Source organism: Sciurus carolinensis, chromosome 13 (genome assembly GCF_902686445.1).
Source record: "Sciurus carolinensis chromosome 13, mSciCar1.2, whole genome shotgun sequence".
Lineage (NCBI taxonomy): Eukaryota > Metazoa > Chordata > Mammalia > Rodentia > Sciuridae > Sciurus > Sciurus carolinensis.
In genome coordinates, this window is record NC_062225.1 from 24,551,975 (window position 1) to 24,573,543 (window position 21,569).

The 21,569-nt window shown below is 52.9% G+C and overlaps 1 protein-coding gene across 2 annotated transcripts; it reads left to right on the forward strand.

Annotated features, from left to right (window-relative positions):
* The first annotated feature begins 2,243 nt into the window (after window positions 1–2,243).
* Emx1 (empty spiracles homeobox 1) lies at window positions 2,244–21,267 on the forward strand. Of its 2 annotated transcripts, XM_047522469.1 has the most exons (4): window positions 2,244–2,856; window positions 3,898–4,173; window positions 9,911–10,095; window positions 19,719–21,267. In XM_047522469.1, the coding sequence occupies exons 1-4, from the start codon at window positions 2,640–2,642 to the stop codon at window positions 19,884–19,886; spliced, it is 846 nt and encodes a 281-aa protein (XP_047378425.1). In that variant the 5' UTR covers window positions 2,244–2,639; the 3' UTR covers window positions 19,887–21,267. The 2 variants fall into 2 exon arrangements, with proteins under 2 accessions (XP_047378425.1, XP_047378424.1); XM_047522468.1 differs by lacking the exon at window positions 2,244–2,856 and having other exon boundaries at window positions 3,654–4,173.
* The last annotated feature ends 302 nt before the right edge of the window (window positions 21,268–21,569 follow it).

Genomic DNA, 21,569 nt, shown 5'->3' on the forward strand with positions numbered 1-21,569 from the left:
TTTTAACAATATATTTATTATAACATGGAATTAATATAGAAAATATTAATAAGATATTTTACATCTTTTAGACATTAAACCTGTCCAATGCCAAATATGGTGTGTCTTTAAAAAAAAAAAACAACTATGGAATTCTTCCTTGTGTGTTCAGATGTGGTGTATATTTACAGTACAGAACATCTCAATTTGGGCCATGCATATTTCGTGTGCCTTTTAAACAGATGTGTCCCCTGGCTTCCACCTTGGAGAGCACAACTCTATAAGATAATAGCAGCTAATACATATCAAGGACTTCCTATGGATTGGGGGCTGCTCTCTGTCCTTCAGGTAGGGATCATAACTAATCCAACCTAAAAATAACTCAGCAACAAGTTTGTTGTGTTTATCATCATCTCCATAAGTACACATGGCTCTTGCAATAACACCATCATGAAAGTCTGGGAACTCTTGCAACCCATTTTCCTAATGTGATGGGAGCAGAAGTCTGGCTGTGAAGGCTTGAGTGAAGTTCAGGGAAGTTGAGAGCATTGAAGAAAGTCAAAACTGTCTCCAGAAAGTGTGGTGGTGAAGAAGAAAAGACAACAGACTAAGGGATACATGAAGATAGAAAATTTTTGTATGTGAAGAGACATGAAGATAAAGGTAGGCTGAAGAGGAAAGAGGGAGATGGACGCTAAATGGGATATGGCTAAGGATATTGGTAAACCAAACCCTCTGTAAGAGGGCAGGCTCTATTGGGGAAATTGCCTGACCTGTGCTGGGAGCCATGATGTATACCAGAGTTTTCCAGTTGGAGGGAGGTCATGATGATCAAAGGCAGTGTCAATAACTTTTACCTGGTGTTTCTTTGGAGTCATGCATTGGCCCTGTGCACTACATGCTATCTCATTTAATAATCACAGAGCCCATATAATACTTGCCATTTTACAGGTGTAAAGCTGAGTCAAGATAATTGGCTTCAGGCCTCATCACTAGTAAATGGAAGAGTCAGGATTTTGAGCCCAGGTTATTCCAGAGATAGGAGGAGGGAAGAAAAATGTTGATGTGGGAACAGAATCAGGACATGGTTCCAGTTGTGTCAACCGGGTTGGAATCAGGCTCCTCTGCAGAAAGTGAGGCACTGGGTGGTGGGGAGACGGGAAACCCAGGAAGTTGGGGATGGGTTTGGATAGATAAGAATTGAAAGGTAAGCAGCCTGCAGATGTGTGGGACATGGTGTATTCCAATGTGCATGATCAGCCTCCAGTCTCTAGCAGCTTGAGTAGGAGTTGAGAAATGGGCCCATGAGATTAGATTCATCCCCGGGCTAGAGGATCAAGGCCCTGGGAGCGGGTTAAACTAGCCCCAGTGGCTCTAGTCTTCTCCGTTGCACACCCCAACCCTTGGTCTGGTAGCCACAGAGGACAGGCCCAAGCAATGTTTATCCAACTGAACCCGCTTCCCTAGGGACCTTGCTCCGGCAAAATTCCCTGTCATCTCCCAACACAGAAAACGAAAATCTCCTGTTTTGTGCCTCTTCTCGTCGGCGCATCCCCGCACCCTTAGTGATTTGGCCAGGTTGGGTCCTTTTCCCGACGGCACTCGTCCTTTTCCAAGACTGAGGGTGGGGCAAAGAAGGACGAAAAGAAAAAAGGTGGTAGTGGGGGCAGGGAAACAAACGGGAGTGGGGACTGTGGGGACAGCCCGAGACAGAAACTGGAGAGAAGGAGCGACCACCACAGAGAACCAGAAAGATCCGAAGAGGCCAACAAGACACGCGGGCGCTCGCTGCGGGTTCAGTAACAATTCCTTCCCAAGGCGTTTCCGGGGCGTCGCCGCGGTTCCTGACCCTGGGTTGCCCGGGACATGAAAGGCTGCAGGGTGCGGTCCCCTGGCCTCTTCTTCCTCTAGCCACCAGCTCTCCATCTCGCCCAAGGGGGCCGGAACGGCGTCGGCGCGCAGGGGCTTTTCGGAGCAGTCGAGTGGAAAATAGACTTTAACCTGCTTTGTGGCTGCAGGGGCGCCCGGAGCGCTCTCCGGGACCAAGGCTCCGGGCTCTCAGACAGGCCACTGCCAAGACCTGGCCTGGAGTCCCCGCAGAGTTGTGCCGCGCGCAGACCCCCTGGCCTCCCCAGCTCCAGGAGGCCCGGCCAGGATCTGCGCGCTTGTGCGCCTCTCCGGCCACTCGGATTTGACCCTGGCAGCGACGAGAAAACGGAACTCGCTTCGATCCCCTCCTCCGGGTGGGCTGGCAAGTGCAGGTCGCAGTCTCCCTAAGCGCCCTTTTAGGCCTCGGCGCGGTGTTTTCTTGCGACCTGGAATGCCCGGGTGGAAAAGTTTGCGAGTATGGGTTTTCATTGCCGACCTCTCTCTCACCCCCGGCAGATTACAGCATGAAATGGAAATAGGCCCAAGCAAGACTCGTGCACCGCTCTAAGGTCGCAGGTGGAAGGTGAAGGTCCGGCAGGCTATGAGGCCGCTGGCTTTCTAGTACCGCTGGCGCGTCCTCTTGGGTACCAGGTCCAGCTGCTTGAACAGCTCCAGATGAAGGAAAGCACAATGTCCCTGACCCCAGACTTGAATCCACCACCAGAGAAGGCAAGGAAAGCAGATCTCCCTGGGCTGAGACCCACTGTCCCTGTCCGAGCCCGACGCCCGTAATGTGGCTGGGTAAAGCAGCTGTTTCAGAGCACCACGTACTGTTGCTTGAGAGCTCTGGGGCGGTGGATCCAGCGACCTGTTCCTGCTCTGCTCCGGCCTGGTTCCTTGTGAAAAAGAATGTGCCTCCCCATGCCGGAGCTGTCCCGGAAGACATCCAGGAAACGCGAACCTCAGAAACAAGGCCACGCTTCAGAGAGCGTTCAAGAGGTGACATAGGTAAGCGGGAGGGTCGCTCAGGTCAGGGGAGCAGGGAACTTATTATGGGAAGGGCGTATTTGTTGGATCCCAAACACCCACCCTCACGCTCAGATCCAGATCCAAGTTCTCTAAGAACTGAAACGACATCCCAAGACGAATGGAAGAGGGTTCAACTGAGTTTCACACTGGAGAAAAGGGTTTCCCAAGTCCCAATTTCTTCCGACACGGTGACCCCACCGTGGGTTGAGACTGCTCCGGCGGCCACCAGACTCAGCTAAAGGAAGGAGTCCCGAGGAAAAGCCAGTGTCGGGGCGGAGAGGGGGAGGCTAGATTGTCCCGCACATATTCCAGTCCGGCTTTTGCTTCCAACTGCGAGCTCTATCCCCACCCGCCGTCCCTCGCCCCGCCCCGCCCCGCCCCGCCCCCCACCTTGGGGCAGGTGAGCGGCGGCCAATGGGCGAGCGCGGGGCAGGTGCCCGCTAACTCGCGCCTAGCAGCGCGGCAGCGGAGGCCTGGCGGGGCAGTGCTGTGAGGATCGCGGGCGGGGGTCGGTCCTGGCGTGACTTGGAAGGGAGGGAGCCGGGCACAAGCCTCCGGTCGTAGAGGCAGCTCGCAGTGGCGCACGCAACCCACGTTAGCGCCAGTGCCTGAGCCGGGAACTGCCCGCTTGGCCGCAGGGGCCGAAGCTCCAGGCGCGGTGGCCCGACTCAGCGCTAGCTCGCTCGCACACCCCTCGCCGCTCCTCTCCTGGCTCGCCGGCGGGGGCCGAGCGCAGGCGGGCGGGCGGGGGAGGTGAGGGGTGCGGGTGTATGTGCATGTGCCTGGCTGGGTGCACACCCCGCAAGGCGGCAGCGCCAGGACACGGAGCGCTCCCCAGAGCCCCGCTGCCTCTCACGGCTCCGGCGGCCGCGACCATGTTCCAACCCGCTGCCAAGCGGGGTTTTACCATAGAATCTTTGGTGGCCAAGGACGGTGGCACTGGCGGGGGCACTGGAGGCGGGGGCGCGGGCTCCCATCCCCTGGCAGCCGCCGCTTCAGAGGAACCACTCCGGCCCACAGCGCTCAACTACCCTCACCCCAGCGCGGCCGAGGCGGCCTTCGTGAGCGGCTTCCCTGCCGCAGCCGCCGCGGGCGCGGGTCGCACGCTCTACGGAGGGCCGGAGCTCGTGTTCCCCGAGGCCATGAACCACCCCGCGCTGACCGTGCACCCAGCGCACCAGCTGGGCGCCTCCCCGTTGCAGCCCCCGCACTCCTTCTTCAGCGCTCAGCACCGGGACCCTCTCCACTTCTACCCCTGGGTCCTGCGGAACCGCTTCTTCGGCCACCGCTTCCAGGGTGAGTGCCCACGCTGTGCCTGCGGAGGCGGCTGGCCGGCGTCCGTGCTGCGATGACGCGAGGGAGGATCGGGGGCGAGAGGGGGCTGTTAAGAAGTTGTTGCAGAGAAGGCTGTGGGTCCGCGGAGGTCTAATCCCAAGCCAGGAAAAGCTTCGCCGGATCCAGCTGCGCTCTGTCGCGTTGGTCTCCCGGTGAGTTAGGTTGAAACTTCCAGGTTTTCCCAGGAATGAGGCTGGTCCGGACGCCAAGCACAGGCGCATCCTTAGCGTCTCTTCTGGCGCTCCCTCGGCCTGCCCATTCTCTTTCCCCACTGAGCTAGTCCCAGCCCAGAGAGCGCAGGGACTGCTGCCCTCCCTCGCCCTAGCTTGAGCCGGGACCGTTCTTCGCGCTCACGTTCACCACTAATTCTCAGGGATCAGCCCTCGCGGGCGCATCCAGACAGGGAAAAGTCCACCAGTTTGCCCTGGCCCAGTACGAAGCAGGGCAGCGGGCAAGAAAACCGCAGAGTTAATGTTCAGTATGGAGTGCGCCTCCTTCTAGGGATGTTTCTCAGCAACCTTGGCCCGACTTTTCCAAGTCACACGTGCTTCTGGGACCCTGGGTGAGGAAGGTTTGCAATAATCAAACTGACTTGTTTCACTACTGGCCACCTCCGGGAACCTACCTGGCTGCAGGGGGACTGACTACAGTCCTGAGCAGCGGGCAGGGGGCGGAGGGCTTTTAAGGTCATAGCAAGTCCTATCCCCCTTGTCTGCACCCAGCAAACGGTTTGCTAATTAAGATCCCCCACAGGCCTTACATGCGCACTCACACACGCACTCTCTTCAATTATCTGACTTTCCCCTTAAAAAAGAGTTGCATTTGTTGGACTTCGTTTTCTTCCTTGAATTTGTTGGAATTTGGTTTTTTTCCCCTTCCTTCTTTCCTTCCTTCCTTTCTTCCTTCCTTCTAAGGGTGGCCTTAATTTGCAAAGTAATTGCTTTAGTTCTGTTTTATTTTGTTAGTGTAGACGGGACTCCAGCCTTGGGAGGTTCCATCTCTCTGTGGGAGTTAGGTAATTCAGATTTTAGTACAACAACGAAAAGGACAAGGCTGGGGCTTCAGCTCCTCGAGCTAATCTGCCGGTAAGCTCGGTGTACAAAAGGAAATTAGATGTATGGTACAATTACTTAAATAACAAAAATTATCTCTTGAAGCTCTGGCTAGAGCTGCATGACTGTTTCAGAGAAAGCTACTTTCCTGGAACCGATTTGTCAGTTTTCTTAGTTCCACTTGACCAATAGATGCTCACCCGGTAGATCCAGAGAATGTAATTACTTGATAAGAATTTTTGTGGGCAGACTTGTCTTCTCTGGGGATTTCAAAGATGTGCCCAAATCCAGATCTGGGGGATAAAAGAAAAAAGCCTACGATGTTAGCCGCTTTGGAAAGAGTTCCTGTTACTAAAACCCAATGTTTACTGATAAAATGAGGTTGTATTCAGATTCGGCAAACTACCCCAGTACAGGGTAGACTCAGCCTGGGTTTCGAAACCTTGCACCCACGGGCGGAGTTTGAGCCTCGGCAATTTGTGAGGGTCTGGAGTTCGGAGAAGAACCGGGCGACAGGTCCTCAGCCCTATGCAACGGCTCGGCTTGTCGGGAGATGGCCACCCGAGAGGCGCCCTCCGCTTCGGATCCTGAGCCCCACGCGCCCCGCGACACCTTTTGCACTTTAGGCCTCGCCCGCGAGGACCTGGGGCGCCAAGGGTTGGAGGCGCCCTGCAAGAGATTCGGTTCCTACTCTGGGCATTCCTAGCCAGTCGAGGCCGGATAAATTCTCCGTAAAACCCTCTCGGAAATTGCTGCTGCTCCCCGAACCTTCAGTCCCAGCGGGTACGTTGTCGAGTTGCACAAACGGTTGGATTTTTTGCTCAAGAATCGCGACTGGACGCGGAGATGGAGTCAAGTGTGGCCGCATTTTCTAATCCAAAAATCCTGTGGGCACTGAAGGACTTTTCAAATCCTGAGAGACCGTGGCTTTAGGCCCATCATCTCCGCGGCAGATTCACGTGCGTCTCGGAGGATGAGCGCCCTCCAGTCCGGCCCGGCCTCGGGGCTGGGAGCCGAGCCGTCCCCGGGCCTCCGGCGCCGCGTTTTCTAGAGAACCGGGTCTTTGCGTTGCTCATTTCAGCCCCGTTTTAATGCAAAAAATGAAACCCTACACGAACGAAAAGGAAACATGTCTGCGCTCTGTGCGCTACGCTCACGGGCAGCGCGGTCCCGGCGCGTGGGGAAGCGACTTCTCCGCTAAGCTAGGCTGTGGAAGAGGAAAACCGAGCATGGAATATCTGGACCCCAAAGCCTGGGGTCGCTCACGAGGTCCGAAGAGAGGAACCCGCGAAGAGAGAGATTGGCTGCATTTCGGTTCTTTTTCCCATCCCGAGATCAGAAACTTTCCAGGCAGGGGAGCGGCCCTGGGAGGGAACTGTGGCAGACCCATCCCTCCCGGTCCAGCGATGGTAATGGGCCGATGTTTCAAAGGGCTCCTTTGTTCTGGCCGGAGGAGGAGGATTGAGGTTATCTCCGCCGCCTGGCCTGCCTTTCCCAGTCCTAGCCCCAGGCCCCTCCGCCCGGTAATCCGGCCGGGAGCCGCTGGCCGGCTGCGGCCTCTCCAGTAAGGATTGCAGCTCGAGCCCAGGGCTCTTTGGATCCCTAGCTCTCGCTTCCGGCTGCCTCATTCCTGGGAGTCTCTTACTGCTAGCTCCCAGCCATAGCCTTGAAGAGGCCGGCAGAGAGAGGCTATAGGAAAACGGGAGGGGAGGGGGATGTTCAGTTTCAAACTCCAGGAAGGCTGTACCAGTCCCTTTCCACTTCACCTTTCTTAGTCTGAAACTGTCGGCCTTTTTTCAGCCTGAAATTATTGTGTGCAAACAGGCCGCACCACAGCTCCAAATTTGTTCTGCCCTTGTGGTCCAATCAAGGGAAAATGAAGAGTAAGGGATGATTGGAGGTGGTAGGGAGGGATGGACCATTCCCTACAGGTCAGAGTGAGAGGGGACCAGGTACATAGGCAGCTAGGGCACCCTTATCCTTAAGAAACAATTGATCAGTGTCTTGGGATGGTTAGTTTGGTACTAAACATCCTCCTTCTCAGTGGTAGAAGCTCTGCTTCTTTTGGAATCAAATAACCTGCCATCGTTTATCAGCATTTTGTGTAATTTTCCAGCCTCCTGCTTCTTCATATTGGGTTAGAAGGACCCCTGTCTTTATGTGGACATAGACTGGGACACCTGCTGTCTGCCACAAGAGGACATTACAATGAATTGGGGCCATTCTTTCAGTGAGGTAGACCCCACACAACCTAGCTTTCCCTGAAACTAAAAAGACTGGAGGCAAAGGAGTTTTGTATGTCAGAAGGGCAGAGATGTTTGCTGCCATCCTTCATTCTGGGTTATAAAGACAGACAGCACTCTGCTCCACCACACAGGTGACTGACACTCTCCCCCAAATTGCAAAACAGCCTTTAAAGTACATGGACTGTAGCAGAGTGCAATCTTGCTTCCTCAGCCCCACACTTGCCTGCACACCTCTGCATCTACTCATTCACACATACAGGGCCTTTCCCTGCTATAACCCCACTTCTGATCAGTTTAGGCCAGCCAGCAGCTGAAACCAAACCCTTTGAATGCTGGAATGAGTTAGGCTTTTTCTTTCCCTTTCAGGTTCATTTGTCCTGAGGAAATCAGTGCTGAGGCTTTACCTAGACTCAGAACAAAGTTGTTTTTTAAAACTATTCATTTTAACATCACTAAGAAGTCTCCCACTCACCTCCCCCACCTTTCCCTAGTGTATCACTTTGGTTCTCCCCACAGAGACTTTAATCTTCCTTATTCCCCCTGGAGCAGACTCCCTATTTTTCTCCTCTTGCCTCTCTGTAGCAGACTACCTCACCTGACCATCTGTCTCCACCTCCCCGACTTAAACTTCTCTTCCTTCAGTCAGGCCTGATGGCCATGGGATTGACCCCACCTTGAACAGCTCAGTGGACCAGTGCCCCTCCTCTATCTCCCACTTTTGTAGCAGCACAGATCCAGCCACTTGAAATGGATAAGGTGACTGGACGTTAGTGATTTTGCTTGCCCCAGGCCCTAGCCCTCAATCCTGGGCAATCCTGTTCCACAGAAAACCCCAGCAATAAAATTGACCTGCATACATCTCATAAGTCCAAGGACTTGGAGAAAGTAAGGTCCGGCAGCTTCCACCAGCAGAGGGACCAAACATTTACCTGGAGAGTTTTAGCAATAGCCTCTCTATGATGTGCCTGTGCTTCATGTACATAGATGCTTCCTAAGATAGGAGAACTCAACTGAATTGTCCAGATCATTGTATTAAGAGCAAAACTGCTGGTCAAATTGAGTCAAACCAGTAGCCATCTCTGAAGAAATTAATTGGATCAGTCGATCTCAACAGCAAACTGTCAAAACATTCTGTCTAGGCCTCTGTGTTGGTGGGTCAGGGAGACTGTTATATGCCCCGGTGTGAGAAGCCATGGGTGATGTTGTCAAATCTTGTTTTCAGTCTGTAAGCATGTGCAACCAAGACTGGAGATGTTTGAGGGCTTCACTGAAGACTGGGTCTGGGTCTGATCACCACCCCAGCCTCATCCAGTCCTGCTGAGTGTAGGAGCTGGTTCCAGCATTTGCCAAGGAACAGTCACACTCAAAATCATATTTGATAAATGAGGAAAAGAAGATAGTGGGGAAGCTGGAGCATAATTACACATGCCTATGCAGAAACTAACATACCTATATTTATTAGATGCCATCCAGATATTTATTCACATGTTTCTTGAGCGTAGGACTATTTAGGGACAAAGCAGTGTCTTTCCCACTAGGGAATAATTAGAGTCTCTTGTGAGGACAAGGTTTTATCCTTGAGGTTGGGCCTCCAGACAATCTAAGATCTATGGAGAGGTGGGGCAGGGGGAAGAGGAGCCCAACTTTAATTTAGATCTCCAGGTGTTTCTAACACGTTGACCTAGCCTCTGTCCTATTTTTACCTCTTCCAAGATAGAGCCTGCACCTATTCTTTTGGCAGGAGTTTGCAACGGGCTGGTAGCCTGAGCATTTAGCTGCAAGATTAGTTTAAGCAAGTGTGAGAGGACAGTCCTTGGGTACCTTCTAGTTCTGGAATCTGTGGTTGGCATGGGCGGCCAAACAGTCTGGCTATTCCCCTTATCACCTTCCCGACAGCCGGCCCTGCCTGTACTCTCTGTCTTATTGGAGGGAGATGCTTCACGATCAGTTCATTAAAAGCAAATCACTGGGGCGGGGGATGGAGACAGTGAGGCTGTGAAAGGGAAAAGGAAGTCAAAGGACTTTTGCCACCCCTTGGCTTCTTTGGCTGCTCCACGCAGTGTGAATTTGGGCTGGTGGCCGCCTCACGAGGCCTGGGCTGGACTCTGGACCCAAAAGAGTGGTCCACTGGGCTGGGATTGTGCGCATCCCCGGCGGGGTAACTCTGAGTGTGGGGAGGTGTTGGGAAGCGGGGTGGAGTTAAGCGGCAAAAGGGAAAGGGGAGAAGTGGATGGGGGTGTCAAGGACTGGAGACCGGAGCGCTCTAGGGCGCGCGGGAGAGGGGCGGGAGGCCGAGTTTGGCCCGCTCCCCCGGGGCGGCCTGGCGACCGGGCTGCAGCTTACGGCGCCCCTTCTCTCTGTCGGTAACTGCGTGTGCTGCCGTCGGCCTCCCGGCCACAGCGAGCGACGTGCCCCAGGACGGGCTGCTTCTGCACGGCCCCTTCGCGCGCAAGCCCAAGCGGATCCGCACGGCCTTCTCGCCCTCGCAGCTGCTGCGGCTGGAGCGCGCCTTCGAGAAGAACCACTACGTGGTGGGCGCCGAACGGAAGCAGCTGGCCGGCAGCCTCAGCCTCTCGGAGACGCAGGTAACGATCACCCCCGGCCGCGGGCTACCCTGCGTCCAGCGCGGCGCCCGGGAGCCCGGGAGGAGGGGCGGGCGGGACAGTAGCGGTCGCGAGCCTCCGCCTCAGCCGGGCCCACGTTCTCTAACCCCCGGGTTCCACAAGCCACCCCCGCGGCGCTGGGGCAGAGCTGGTCCTCAGAGCCCTTTCCCTCCGACTGTGCTTATCCTGCTGAGACCGCAGGACTTTTATCTAGCACAACGGCCCAGCAGGAGGCAGAGTAGACACAAACGGTATTTGCGAGTCGGCTCCTAATGCCCCTCTGGAGGGCCCGGGTTGGCCAGAGGCAACCAACAGCCTCGGGAGCGGCCGCGCGGGCCGCCCGGGCCGCCCCGGTCCACCCGAGCGGGCTTCAGCACTGGGATTGTTGCAGCCCCTGTCCCGCCGCTGCTGCGGGGCGCTCACAGTTCTGCGGGGTGACCCGGCCTTCCCAGCCACTGACTGAGCTGCTGTTCGTGAGCAAACCTGGCGAGGCCTCGGCTGCCCACTAGCATGTGTGGAGTAGGGAAAAGTCTAAGTGTCCTCAGGCTATCAGCGTCAGAAGCAGAGGGACTGAGCCAGGAAGCGACCAGCTCCTGCTTGGGGTCCACGAGTGGCACTGAGCCCCACGAGGCTGGCAGCTGGGACTCTGGGAACAGTGATGGGTGCGTGCACAACCTCCCAGAGGCTTGGGAGGGTGGGAAAGTGAACTGGGCACACAGGAGCTGTTGTCACAGCCAGTGCTGTCAAGTGGGGGAGTAAACTCCAGTGGCCTCAGAGGGTTTTGACATTACAAATGTGACATTATTATTACCATGTAGTATTTTTGCAATTGATAATTTAAGAAAAAAATTAAAGAAATAGATGGGAGGTACAGGAAAGCTGATTTGGATTCATTGTAGGTACTTTGCCATAAATACTACCTGCAAGCACCATCTAAACTCTTGGTCTACCCAGGGCTCACCTTTCTGTCAGTTGCTGACCTGGAGGCACATTTTGGTGCCTGGAAAGGTTTTCAGTCCCTGCCATCTCCCAGATTTGTGGATGAGAGGTGGGCTCACACTGCCCAGCAACTCTCAGCTGGCTGCCATTTCACCTTCTGCCACCCTTTCCTCCCCATCTCCCTTTACCACACCTCCCCTCCCTAGCTCTGAATAGGGAGAAGCCTTACCTTGGGTGGGGATGGTTTTGGGGTCTCCCATTAGCAGATGGGTTAGGAAGGGGGTCTAGAGTAGGAGTCAGAGACCCTAACTGCACCCACAGCTCTCTGCAGTGACCTGGCCCTCTGGTCCTTGCATTTTGGCGTCTATTGCGGCTTCTCTCTGATGCCCCACTTAATCAATGCATCATTCCCGGCTCCATCGCAGACCCATTCATATTCAGACTTGTTAGTTGGCTGTTTTGCAGAAAAAAGGCTTACAAAGCAACGAAGTTAATTTTTAAAATGTTTTAAAGAAAAAATGTTAAAAAATAAGTTAATAAAATAACTCCTCTTTTCTCTCCTAGCAAACAGTGTTTCAAAGTTATTGTTTAAAGAAAGGTGTCAACTTAAGAATAGTGTTTATAATTAACTTCTTTTAAAAAGTAATATTTATTACATTTTAATTGCAAACATGTAAGAAAACAAAACAGTTTATAATCCCACCACCCACAGATTAGCACTTGTTGAAATAATGTCATTGTTTTTAAACTTTCATTTTTTGAGCTCAGTGAGAGCATTTTTAATTAACTCTCTTTCAAACGGAATCTAGCTGCCTGTCAATATTTGCTCCTAACAATGCCAGTTAGTAAACGGACTGATTGTTTCTTTCATTTTAATTGTGAGATATTTCAGATATTTAGAACAAAACCAGATAGAATAATGTAATAGATCCAGCTTCATTAATCATAAAAACTCATGGCTAATCTTGTTCCCTCTGTAACTGAGCTGTTTTTTGCATGTGACACAACAATAACATGATAGAATTATGGAAGGTTTGAGCCTGAGGATCTTGTGTTTGCCTATCTTTCCAGGTGAGGATCCTGAGATAGAGAGGTGAACTGGGCAGAGCCCTACATTCAGGCAGGTGCAACTTCAAATACCCACCTCCATATTAACTGTGTGACCCTGGAGAAGTTACTCAACCTCTCTGAGCTCTCATTTCCTCACCCAGAAAATAGGTTGTTCAAGGATTAAATATACCTACTATGAACTCAGATAATACTATTTCCTATTCCCAGTCCCTTTCCTTCCCTGTGTTTAAAGGAATGTGTTGAGCTAGTGGCATAAGATGCAAACCTAGGTGTCCCCTAGGCCAGTGTTCCTTCTGCCACATCCAGTCTCTCACATCAGAGTTGTCTTTCTGTTGCCCTCCTAACTTATCACTTGCACCTATGCTATATAACGATCTGTCCACCTCTCTGTATGTACCAGACAAGCTTCTGTGTCCTTTTCGGCCATCAGCTATTTGTCAAGCAGCAGCCCCCTGCTGTCCATATCTACATTTGTCGCTCAGAATTCTCTAGTCTGTCCCTGCTAGATAGCTGTTTTATATCTAGCCATCTACACTTGTCTGCTTTCATTAAAACCCTCCCCCAAACTGGTTAATCTATTCATTACATGTTCTTCTTCCTCACAACAACTGCCACTTACCCATCCCTTGATTATCAACCATCTTGTTGCATTTTCTGTGTCCACCGTCCATCCCAAACTTCACCTCTCTAGGGCTATTAGCCACTGGCAGTCTATCCATACATCTGGTAAGGGCTTTCTGTCATCTTGTTGACTCTGGCTTTGTCTTCTCTTTGGCTCTCGGTTCCTGTATCTGTGAGATGGAATGAAATGAATCCCAGGGTTCTCTCTAGCCCTGAGTTTCTGCGGCTCATCTATATTCTACTTCTCTGTGTTTCTGTATAATCCCTCCTCCATGTTCCCAGAGCTTGCAGTATATCCTCTACCTATCATAATATGCATCAAATCTTGCTGTTATTGCTTGTTTAATTATCTGTCATGTGCAAATATCAATCTGTAAACCAGTTTTATCCATCTCTTTGAGAAATCTTAAAATACAGACTCCTGGGCCCCACCCAGTGTAGTCTCTTCGGAGGTCCAGAATTGGAAAAAAAATGTTTTATACAGCTTTCTGGATGAATCTAATGAACAATAATAGACCTGGGCATCTCAACTGCGGAAAGTAGAGGCCAATCCTGTCTTATATATCAGGGGGCCCAATTCTCTGTGCCCAACATGAAGTAGCTGCTCAACAAACATACATTAAATGAATGGGAAGTTTGACATTTTCTTTTGATTCCACACAGATATGAGCACTAACTTTCTCAGTCATTCCTGTCCTTGCTGTCTGCTGTCACTTCTCCCTCCGCATCCCTCCCCTGTCTTTCCCTTGCACTTTCATAGTTGATTGTTGATTTAGATGATGCAAACACCGGTTCATGGATAACACTTCTCAGAGGGTTAAGCAGATCAGTGTGTGGGGAGCTCTGTACTCCCAGAGCTTCAACATGAGGTACCAAGATGCTCACCTCTGTGCTGTTTTGTTGGTGTGAGGCTCTCCATTTAGTCAGAGGTGGGGTATTTGTGCTGGGATGGCCAGTGGGTCAACCTCAGAGGTAGAAAAAAGGGTCCTGAGCAAGAGCCAGTTCTCCCTTCTGGCTCTAATTAGCTGCTCCCCAGTGCAGTGCTGGAGTGTGTCCAGGAAGACACACATCTAAGCTTCAGTCCCTGTGGCTGGTTGGGCAGGCTCAGGCCTGTGTCACATCAGAGCCTTGAGTGCAATAAGTATGTATGGTGATCAATGCCCACAGGTCAGGTGATACAGAGACTCACCACATGACAGCAGGCAGTCACACAATACCAGCGCTGCTTGCATGCTCTTGTGTGTGTGTTTGTGCATGTGTGTTGGGGGTACATTATTTTTAGGGGAAATGAATGAACAGGTTGCTGCTGGTCTGTGTTTCCTGCTGCTCCCCCTGCTATGAACAGATCAGCGGGTGTCTCTTGACCTTGCTGGACTTTGACTTTAGCTGAGCTGTGAGGGAAAAGGGTGCAGAAAAGTGACCCTGGGCCTTGGAGAGTCCTCATTTAGTGGTGGAGGCTAATGGAAAGTGTGGATACTTCCAGGACATGCATGGGATGAGTGACTGAAGTCTCCTTGAGGTCACAACTGTGGGCTGAGGGGGTGATCAGGAGAGACCTGAATGGGCAAAAGGCTGCCAGGAGGCCTCCAACCTGGAAGGCCTGGAGAGAGGCATGGGAGTCTATGTGGAGGGAAAAAAGGAGAGGGTTTGAGGCAGGCAGGTTAAGAGGGAGAAGGAGCTATCAGGTCCAGATGTCATCTTGGAGCCAGAGAGCAGGGTGAGAGGTCTTGGCAGGAGTATGTGGTTACCTACCTATCCGTTCTTCCCCTAGTGACATGGCAAGGAGGCTCTGGGAGTCTCTTCCTGCTCTGGAATGCTCTGCCCTTTGGAGGATGGATGAGGGGAGACACCCACGTGACTTGATTTTAGGGAAAAGTCAAGAGATCTTTGTTGCTAGCTCTCTGGGTTCTGGATGACACATCCCTTCTCTAAGCCTTGACTCTTCTCCAAGAATCTTTGCATCTCTGATGTTCCAGGAGTCCTGGGTGGTGGGGTGAGGAGGGGAAAAGGGAGATTGGAGTGGTTCTCTGAGGAGGTGAGACAGAGATATGGTCTTGAGGAGGCAGGTGAATTTTGCGATCTTCTCTGAGAGTGAAGGTGAGGGTCCAGGGTAGGCTGAGAGAGGAGGAGATAAGAAAGCTTAGGAGGAGTTAGGGCTGAGGTTGGTGGGGAGCTGGAGGTGACCTAAGTGGCTGGGTGGGGGTTGAGCTTCACATGGCATTGGCTTGACTCTAAGAGAGGGAAAACTGACATGATCAAATGAAAGGAAGTGGATCCCATGGGGACATGGCAGAGAGAAGAGCAGGCTGAGGGGTGACTTGATTGATGGTTTTAAGCTGCTATCTATTCTGAGGACTTTCTGTGTGTCTGAGAGTGACAGAATAAGAAGACATGCTTAAATTAAAGCAGAAGAGACAACAGGAGAACATAAGGAGGAACTTCCTATGTCAGAATTACAAGATCTTGATGAGGATATTTGAACTCCTCGAGGACAGGACAGGTATTCCCCTGAAAGTAGGCAGGGACCTGGCGCCACAGACTTTTGTATTCACAATAGGATACAATAGGATTCCTAATGGGTTGGAGGTGTGGTGGAAAATGAGGGGTCCAGACCTACTTCATTCAAAAAAGCACATTATGCAAAAATGAAGCTCTGAAACATTGGCTGGAGCTACAGTTTGCTTGTTTTCCATTCACGTGTTCACTCTTTCATGTGTTAATACACACGTCTTCATTTGTAATGCATACGTTGCCCAGTCCCCTAACGAATTGATATGTTCATTTATCCACAGCAATTTCAGTTCCTTCATCCTGCCTAGCTCAGGCTGAGTCTTGCCCCTCTCAAAAAGTGGGTCTCCCTCCCTCAGCCTCCCCCCAACCCGCAGAAGCAGTTAGTTCATTTTTCCACATGGAGAATTAGGAACCAAACTTCTTGTAAAAGTGTCCATGACACTAAGCTAAGAGGGATTCCATCTCTCTGGCATTAAGCATTTCCCAAACCCCTTTCTGATTAGACTTCAATCCCTTTTCTATTGATTTTCTATTTTCCAGGTCTGACCCTGGAACCTCTTGCCTGGAGTCCTGGGCTAGGTGTCACCTCACCTCAGTCTAGCTGGACAACCATACATGGAACAGGTCTTCTGGTGGGGCCGACTAACATATTGCTTGTTCTCCAGACTCTGTAGACTGATGAGAAGACAGAGATGTGAATGATAGATGAGTAGGCAGCTGAAGTCTCTGTTACTGACCAGGGAAAAGCACCAAGGAAGCACAGAGGGGGCAGGTCCTGTCTAGGACCATCTGAATAGTGTTCTGAAGGTCAAGTGAGAGTATGCCAGGTCTGGTAACTCAGGCAAAAGTGGAAGGTCTTAGAAGGATCTGGCTTCACTAAGAAACAGAGGTACTCAATGAAGTGAGAGCTTTGGGAGACCATAGGAACCCTCCAAACCCAGAGCGATCAAGCTGGGCAAAGGGGTTCTCATTCTTTTATTTTCACCCCCCACACCTGGTACCAGGGATTGAACCCAGGGATGCTTAACCACTGAGCCATATCCCCAGCCCTTTTTCATATTTTTATTTAGAGGCAGGGTCTTGCTAAGTTGCTGAGGCTGACTTTGAACTCGTGATCCTCCTGCCTCAGCCTCCTGAGTCGCTGGGGTTACAGGCATGCACCACAGCGCCCAGCAATCATTCTGACTGTATCTTTGGGGCTGAGAGAACTAATGTGTTGTGTTGGGGTGGGGAGGCACATGCAGAATAGGTGCAGCCCCCTAAGGCTGCTCCTGTGGAGCATGTGACCTGCTTTCCTTCTAGGTTCTCTATCCTGTAGAGGTGTACCTGGAGTCACCTAGTTGGATTAGGAAGAGTGTGAAGTGCACTCTCATCTACACTCAGAGCCCATTCCCTTCTCTCCCCCCCCCAAGTAAAAAAATAATTACTGTTATCAATAATGCATTCAAGAAAATTCAGAAAAGTAAAAGGAAGCAAGAAGTGTCACCCATGGTTCGGGTACATTCCCTTCTCGTCTTTCTCCCCATGTGTAGATTTTGTTTTCTGTGGTTGTGACCACACTGTGCCAATGCTGTGCATCCCGGCTTTGTCACTAGCGTTATGAAGTCATAAGCGTCCCCTGTTATTACAGTCCTTGTAAACAGCATCTGGACACTCAGTCCAAGGCTGTTCTCAGGAAGATAGTCAGGCTGCCTAGGGAGAGGGTTGTGTCCTTGTTTCTAGAGATCTGCCTCCTTGACCCCAGGATTTTCATGGAGAAAATATTTAGAACCACCTTCCACTTGGTGTGCCAGGATGCTGCCCCTGGCCCCAAAACATGTCCTGTGTCTGCAGTTAGTGCTGCCATCAATACTGTCCCTCTTTTGGTCAGGGTTGCTGGCCAGGTCCATACCACTGGAGGTCAGTGTGATTGTCAGACTCCTTCCTGAAAGGAGATTTGGGAGTGTGTGCAGAGAAAGGTGCAAAGGGGCCTATCTCTGGGCCTATCTACCACCCCCTGGTAATCACCCTTGGCCAGCCCTCTTAGGCTTCTCAGAAATGACACGCAGCCTTGCATCCAGCCCTGAGTCACACACAGGAGGCAGGGTGAGCTCACCCACTCACTGACTGGCACAGTCACTGCAGGCTCTGGGGTGGAGGGCAGGGACTGGGCTGGCTGCCAAACGGTTGTGCTGAGAACCATCCAGGGCTTGGTGGCCCTGTGCCGGAGAATAGGTGGGCATAGAATCCAGAAGCCCAGGCCCAGAGCATCTGCCATTCTCCCGTCTACCTGAAGCGAGGTGTGCAGGGTACTGATTTGAACCAGGAAATGAGGGAAGAAGCCCCTTGACCTCACTCCATCCACTGAGGCCGTGCACCCCATCTTCCTGGATGGCTTTCCTGTCCCAGGCTGTCTGCTCTGTGAGCACTGAGCACCAGTCGCCCCACCTCTACCCTAGTGTGCTAAAACCAAGGGGCAGGGCAGAGGGCACAGGGGAAACCCTGGAAAGGGGAGGTTGTGAGGTGGACCCTGTGGCAGCAGGGAGCTCCATGGAGGGGTCAGAGGGAAGCATCTGAGAGGGTATGTGAGGGTGGCAGGTCCTGGACTTGAACCCATCCCCAGGGCCAGGCTTGCTTCTGGCTATTGCTGACTGGCTTTGAGGCTCAGGCTTGTGCTGGTCCGGAGGGGCTGTTCTGGGCATTCCTGAGGGCTGCCCTCAGTCCCGCTCAGGGCTACCTCCTCAGCAATCGCTGCTGCCACCAAAGCTGAAGTGCTCACTGCACTCTGCACACATGGCTTACACGTGCTGTCTGCACAGCTGTAGTTGGCAGCATCCAGTGGCTTCTTTTTTGGTACTGGGGATTGAACCTAGGGGCACTTAACCTATGAGCCACAACCCTAGCCCTTTTTATCTTTTACTGAGACAGCATATCACCTAGCTGCTGAGGCTGACCTCAAACTTGCTATCCTCCTGTCACAGCCTCCCAAGTCACTGGAATTACAGGCACACCACTGTGCCCAGCTGACTTGCTTTTAATTATGCTAACATTTCCAGGAAACCCTCTGTGCCCTACAAGCCTGCCCTCTCTGCCTCCTCCCCCAGGGACCTCTGGGTCCTGGTCTCAAGAGTCCAGGAGGTGCCCTGGAGGTGCAATGGTTCCAAAAAACATTTCTCCTGTGGACAAGGGACTTAAACCCAGAAAGGGAAGGGGACTTAACCAAGGAGGTACCCAGGCCCTTCCTGCCAACTCAGAGAAGGGTTTGGGTTTGGCCCAGCTCTGCAAGGCCCCAGAGAAAAACCCGCAGTCAGGTGGAGTTGGTGGACAAAGGCCTTCTCCATAGTGCATAAGCACTGTGGCCACTTGGGTAGCTGGAATCCTCCCAGGTACCACCCTCCCAGATTGCGCACTGGAGGATGTGAAGGGCTGCACCCAGGACACTGGGTAGAGGCTGAAGGAGAGGAAGAGAGGGGTGATTAGAGCTAGGACAAACTGGGGAGGCTTCCTGGAGGACATGGCTTGGAGTCACCGCCTGCCCCTCCCCACCATGGAGATCACTTGTCCAGCCTCCGTTTGAGCCCTTGTCGGGTCTCTCACTGCCTGACACAGTGGGGAGCTCTCTGTGTTTGAATAGGAGATGACTCCGGTCCCCAGGATTTCTCCTGACTGTTCCTTGTGCGACCTGTTCCCATATTGGGATGGGGCCAGTGTTGGAGCAGGAGGTTGCCCTGACGTGGGACCTCACACATATCTCCTCCCGTCCTTGTCTGTCCAAGAGGACAAGGGCTTAGTGGTGGATTTCAGACTACCATGAGGACCTGGCACCCGAGACCAGGGCTCCCAGCTGCCTAGCTCTGGCCTGCACAGTCCCACCTTTGATGTGCATGTGTTGGGGAAGTTCCACCAGAGGCTACAAGAAAGGGTCCCATAGCAGGTGAGGTAGAGCCTCTAGGGGCGGCTCCGTGACCCTGGGAGTGGTCTGGCTGTCCGGTGCCCTGCTCTTGGTGTGGACACCATCTCTAGGTTAAGAAACCTCTCTGTGCAGCAGAGAGCCCAGGGCCAGTCCGGGGGGTGGAGTCAGCTTGAACTCACTGGGACTCACACTGTGGCTTGTCACACATCTCACAGTCACCGTTACTCAACCCTAGGAAGGAGCGATTGTTCTCTCTTCTCTAGAACTTGGTGGAGCCCCAGGGCTGCGGCGCTTCACCTCTGCTGTGGTTGCAGGAACCGGAATGCTCAGCAGCTCCACAACCCTGACCAGAAAATGTCCCCCTCACCAGCCCAGAGTCCTCTTCCTGACCCCTCTCACTTGCGCCTGGAAGAGCAGTCCTCCAGACCCATCGGGTGGCAGCTGGCCCACAGAGAGACCCTGGCTGGGAGCCCTGACCCTGTGTGGCCGCGGTCTCTCGCCGGCCTCCCGCCTCGTGCCTGTGCTCAGGCCTGCTGGGTGTTCTCATCTGTGCCTCTCCCTCCTGGCCCAGGTGAAGGTGTGGTTCCAGAACCGGAGGACAAAATACAAACGACAGAAGCTGGAGGAGGAAGGGCCCGAGTCTGAGCAGAAGAAGAAGGGTTCCCACCACATCAACCGGTGGCGCATCGCCACGAAGCAGGCCAATGGGGAGGACATCGATGTCACCTCTAATGACTAAGGGAGCCACCATGAACCCATGAGGGCAGAGTGCTGCTTGCTGCTGGCCAGGCCCCTGGGGGGCCCAAGCTGGACTCTGGCCACTCCCTGGCCAGGCTGCAGGGAGGCCTCGAGTCACGGCCCCACAGGGCTTGGAGCCTGGGGCCATTACAGTCAGAGGGACAAGAAATGGGCTGGCTGAAGCCTGGGACTGCTCAGCCTTCTCCTCGGAGAGCCTGCCTGCCTGGGCGGGTCGCCGGTCACCGCCGCCCCCGCTGCTCTCCATTTCTCTTCTCTCCTTTTGTTTTGATGTATTTCTGTTTTAATTTATTTTCCAGGCACCTGCTATAGTTCTTAGTGATCCCCTTGTGTCTCCCTTCCCTATGGGAATAATAAAAAGTCTCTCTCTAATGACACAGGCATCCAGCTCCAACCCGAGAGGCTGGGGTGGTGGTTTCAACTTTGGGGACCGGGGGGCTGGCAGGGTGCGTTCACCCTGGACCTGGAGCCTGCAGTGAGCATTGGACGGGGTGAGGGCAGTCCATTCGCTCCTGTGCTTTGGTACTGGTCAACCCTGGTCTCTTAACCCCAGCTCCATGGCAGGAGAAACTGAGCCCAGACTTAGGGCAGGGCCACCCTGTGTTTTGAGAGAAGCTAAGATCCAGGTCTTTCCATACTCACTGAGGGGTGGGAATCAGGCCCAGGTAGCTCCATGGGGAAGGGAGGGAAGTTTCCCATAGGTAGAGACTTTGGTGACTTCTCCAGATGAGGAGAAGCCAGAGGGAACACTCATAGTGGCAGACAGTCCCAGCCCTAAGTGCCAGCCCCACAGAGATGCACCTGTGTCTTTATATAACCCCTGGGCAGGTTATGGCTTCAGAGTCCGAGCTTGAGGCTGAGCTGGCACCAGTCCCCAGGACTCAGGGACTTTCCCAGCCCGAAACACACAAGACGGCTCGCTGAGCTCTTTTGTCCACCTGTCTTTCAGTTTGTCCATTTTTCCTTTCTACTTGTCATACATTCAGATTTCCTTCATCCTGGAAAAAGAAAACTGTGTTCCTAACAATCTTCCCCTTCTAGTATCCAGGTATGTCCCCATTTTGTCCCCCATTGTATCCCTAGCCCTCTGTTCTTTGGTCTCTGCTCCAGCTCTCTACTGATGTTAAGGACAATTGCCAACCACAATCACTGGTCACTCCTTGGTGGCCAAATTCAACTGCCCCTGTCTGAGTTCGCCTGTCCCTGATCTGCTGGTCATGCCCTGCTTGACTCCTTCACCCCTCTGCCTTCCTTCTGGTCCCTCTGATGCCACATCCGTTATCTCAAAGTTCTCCCCAGTTTCATCCAGGCTTTGTGACTTCTGTCCACCCTGTCCTGCCTCCTCATCCCACCCTCCAGCAGGGGCTCACACCCACTCCCAGCACTTCTCTTTGGTGGACCCACTGCGGGCCCACTGAGCCGGCTGCCCGCTGCACCCCAGGCCCCTGAGCTCTGCAGACACAGCACGTTCACAGACGGCTCATCTTCCCACCTGTTGTTCTCTGGGGTCGCCCACCTCAGCAAGCTGCATCAGCCATGTACACTGCTCCCCCAGGTAGATATGACCTCGGAACCTTCCTCCAGCTTCTTCCCCTCCTCCCCAGTCCCATCCCTTCCTGCCACACTGTTGAGTCTACAAGGACTTCCCAGCCACATTTCCTCAGTG

What these genes read in the sequence shown, in the direction of transcription:
- Emx1 (XM_047522468.1), top strand. Translation starts at nt 3,654, where the DNA reads ATGTGCCTGGCTGGGTGCACACCCCGCAAGGCGGCAGCGCCAGGACAC. An exon ending in CTTCGGCCACCGCTTCCAGG is followed by an intron (nt 4,174 to 9,910) that starts GTGAGTGCCCAC and finishes TCCCGGCCACAG; the next exon opens with CGAGCGACGTGCCCCAGGAC. An exon ending in TCAGCCTCTCGGAGACGCAG is followed by an intron (nt 10,096 to 19,718) that starts GTAACGATCACC and finishes CTCCTGGCCCAG; the next exon opens with GTGAAGGTGTGGTTCCAGAA.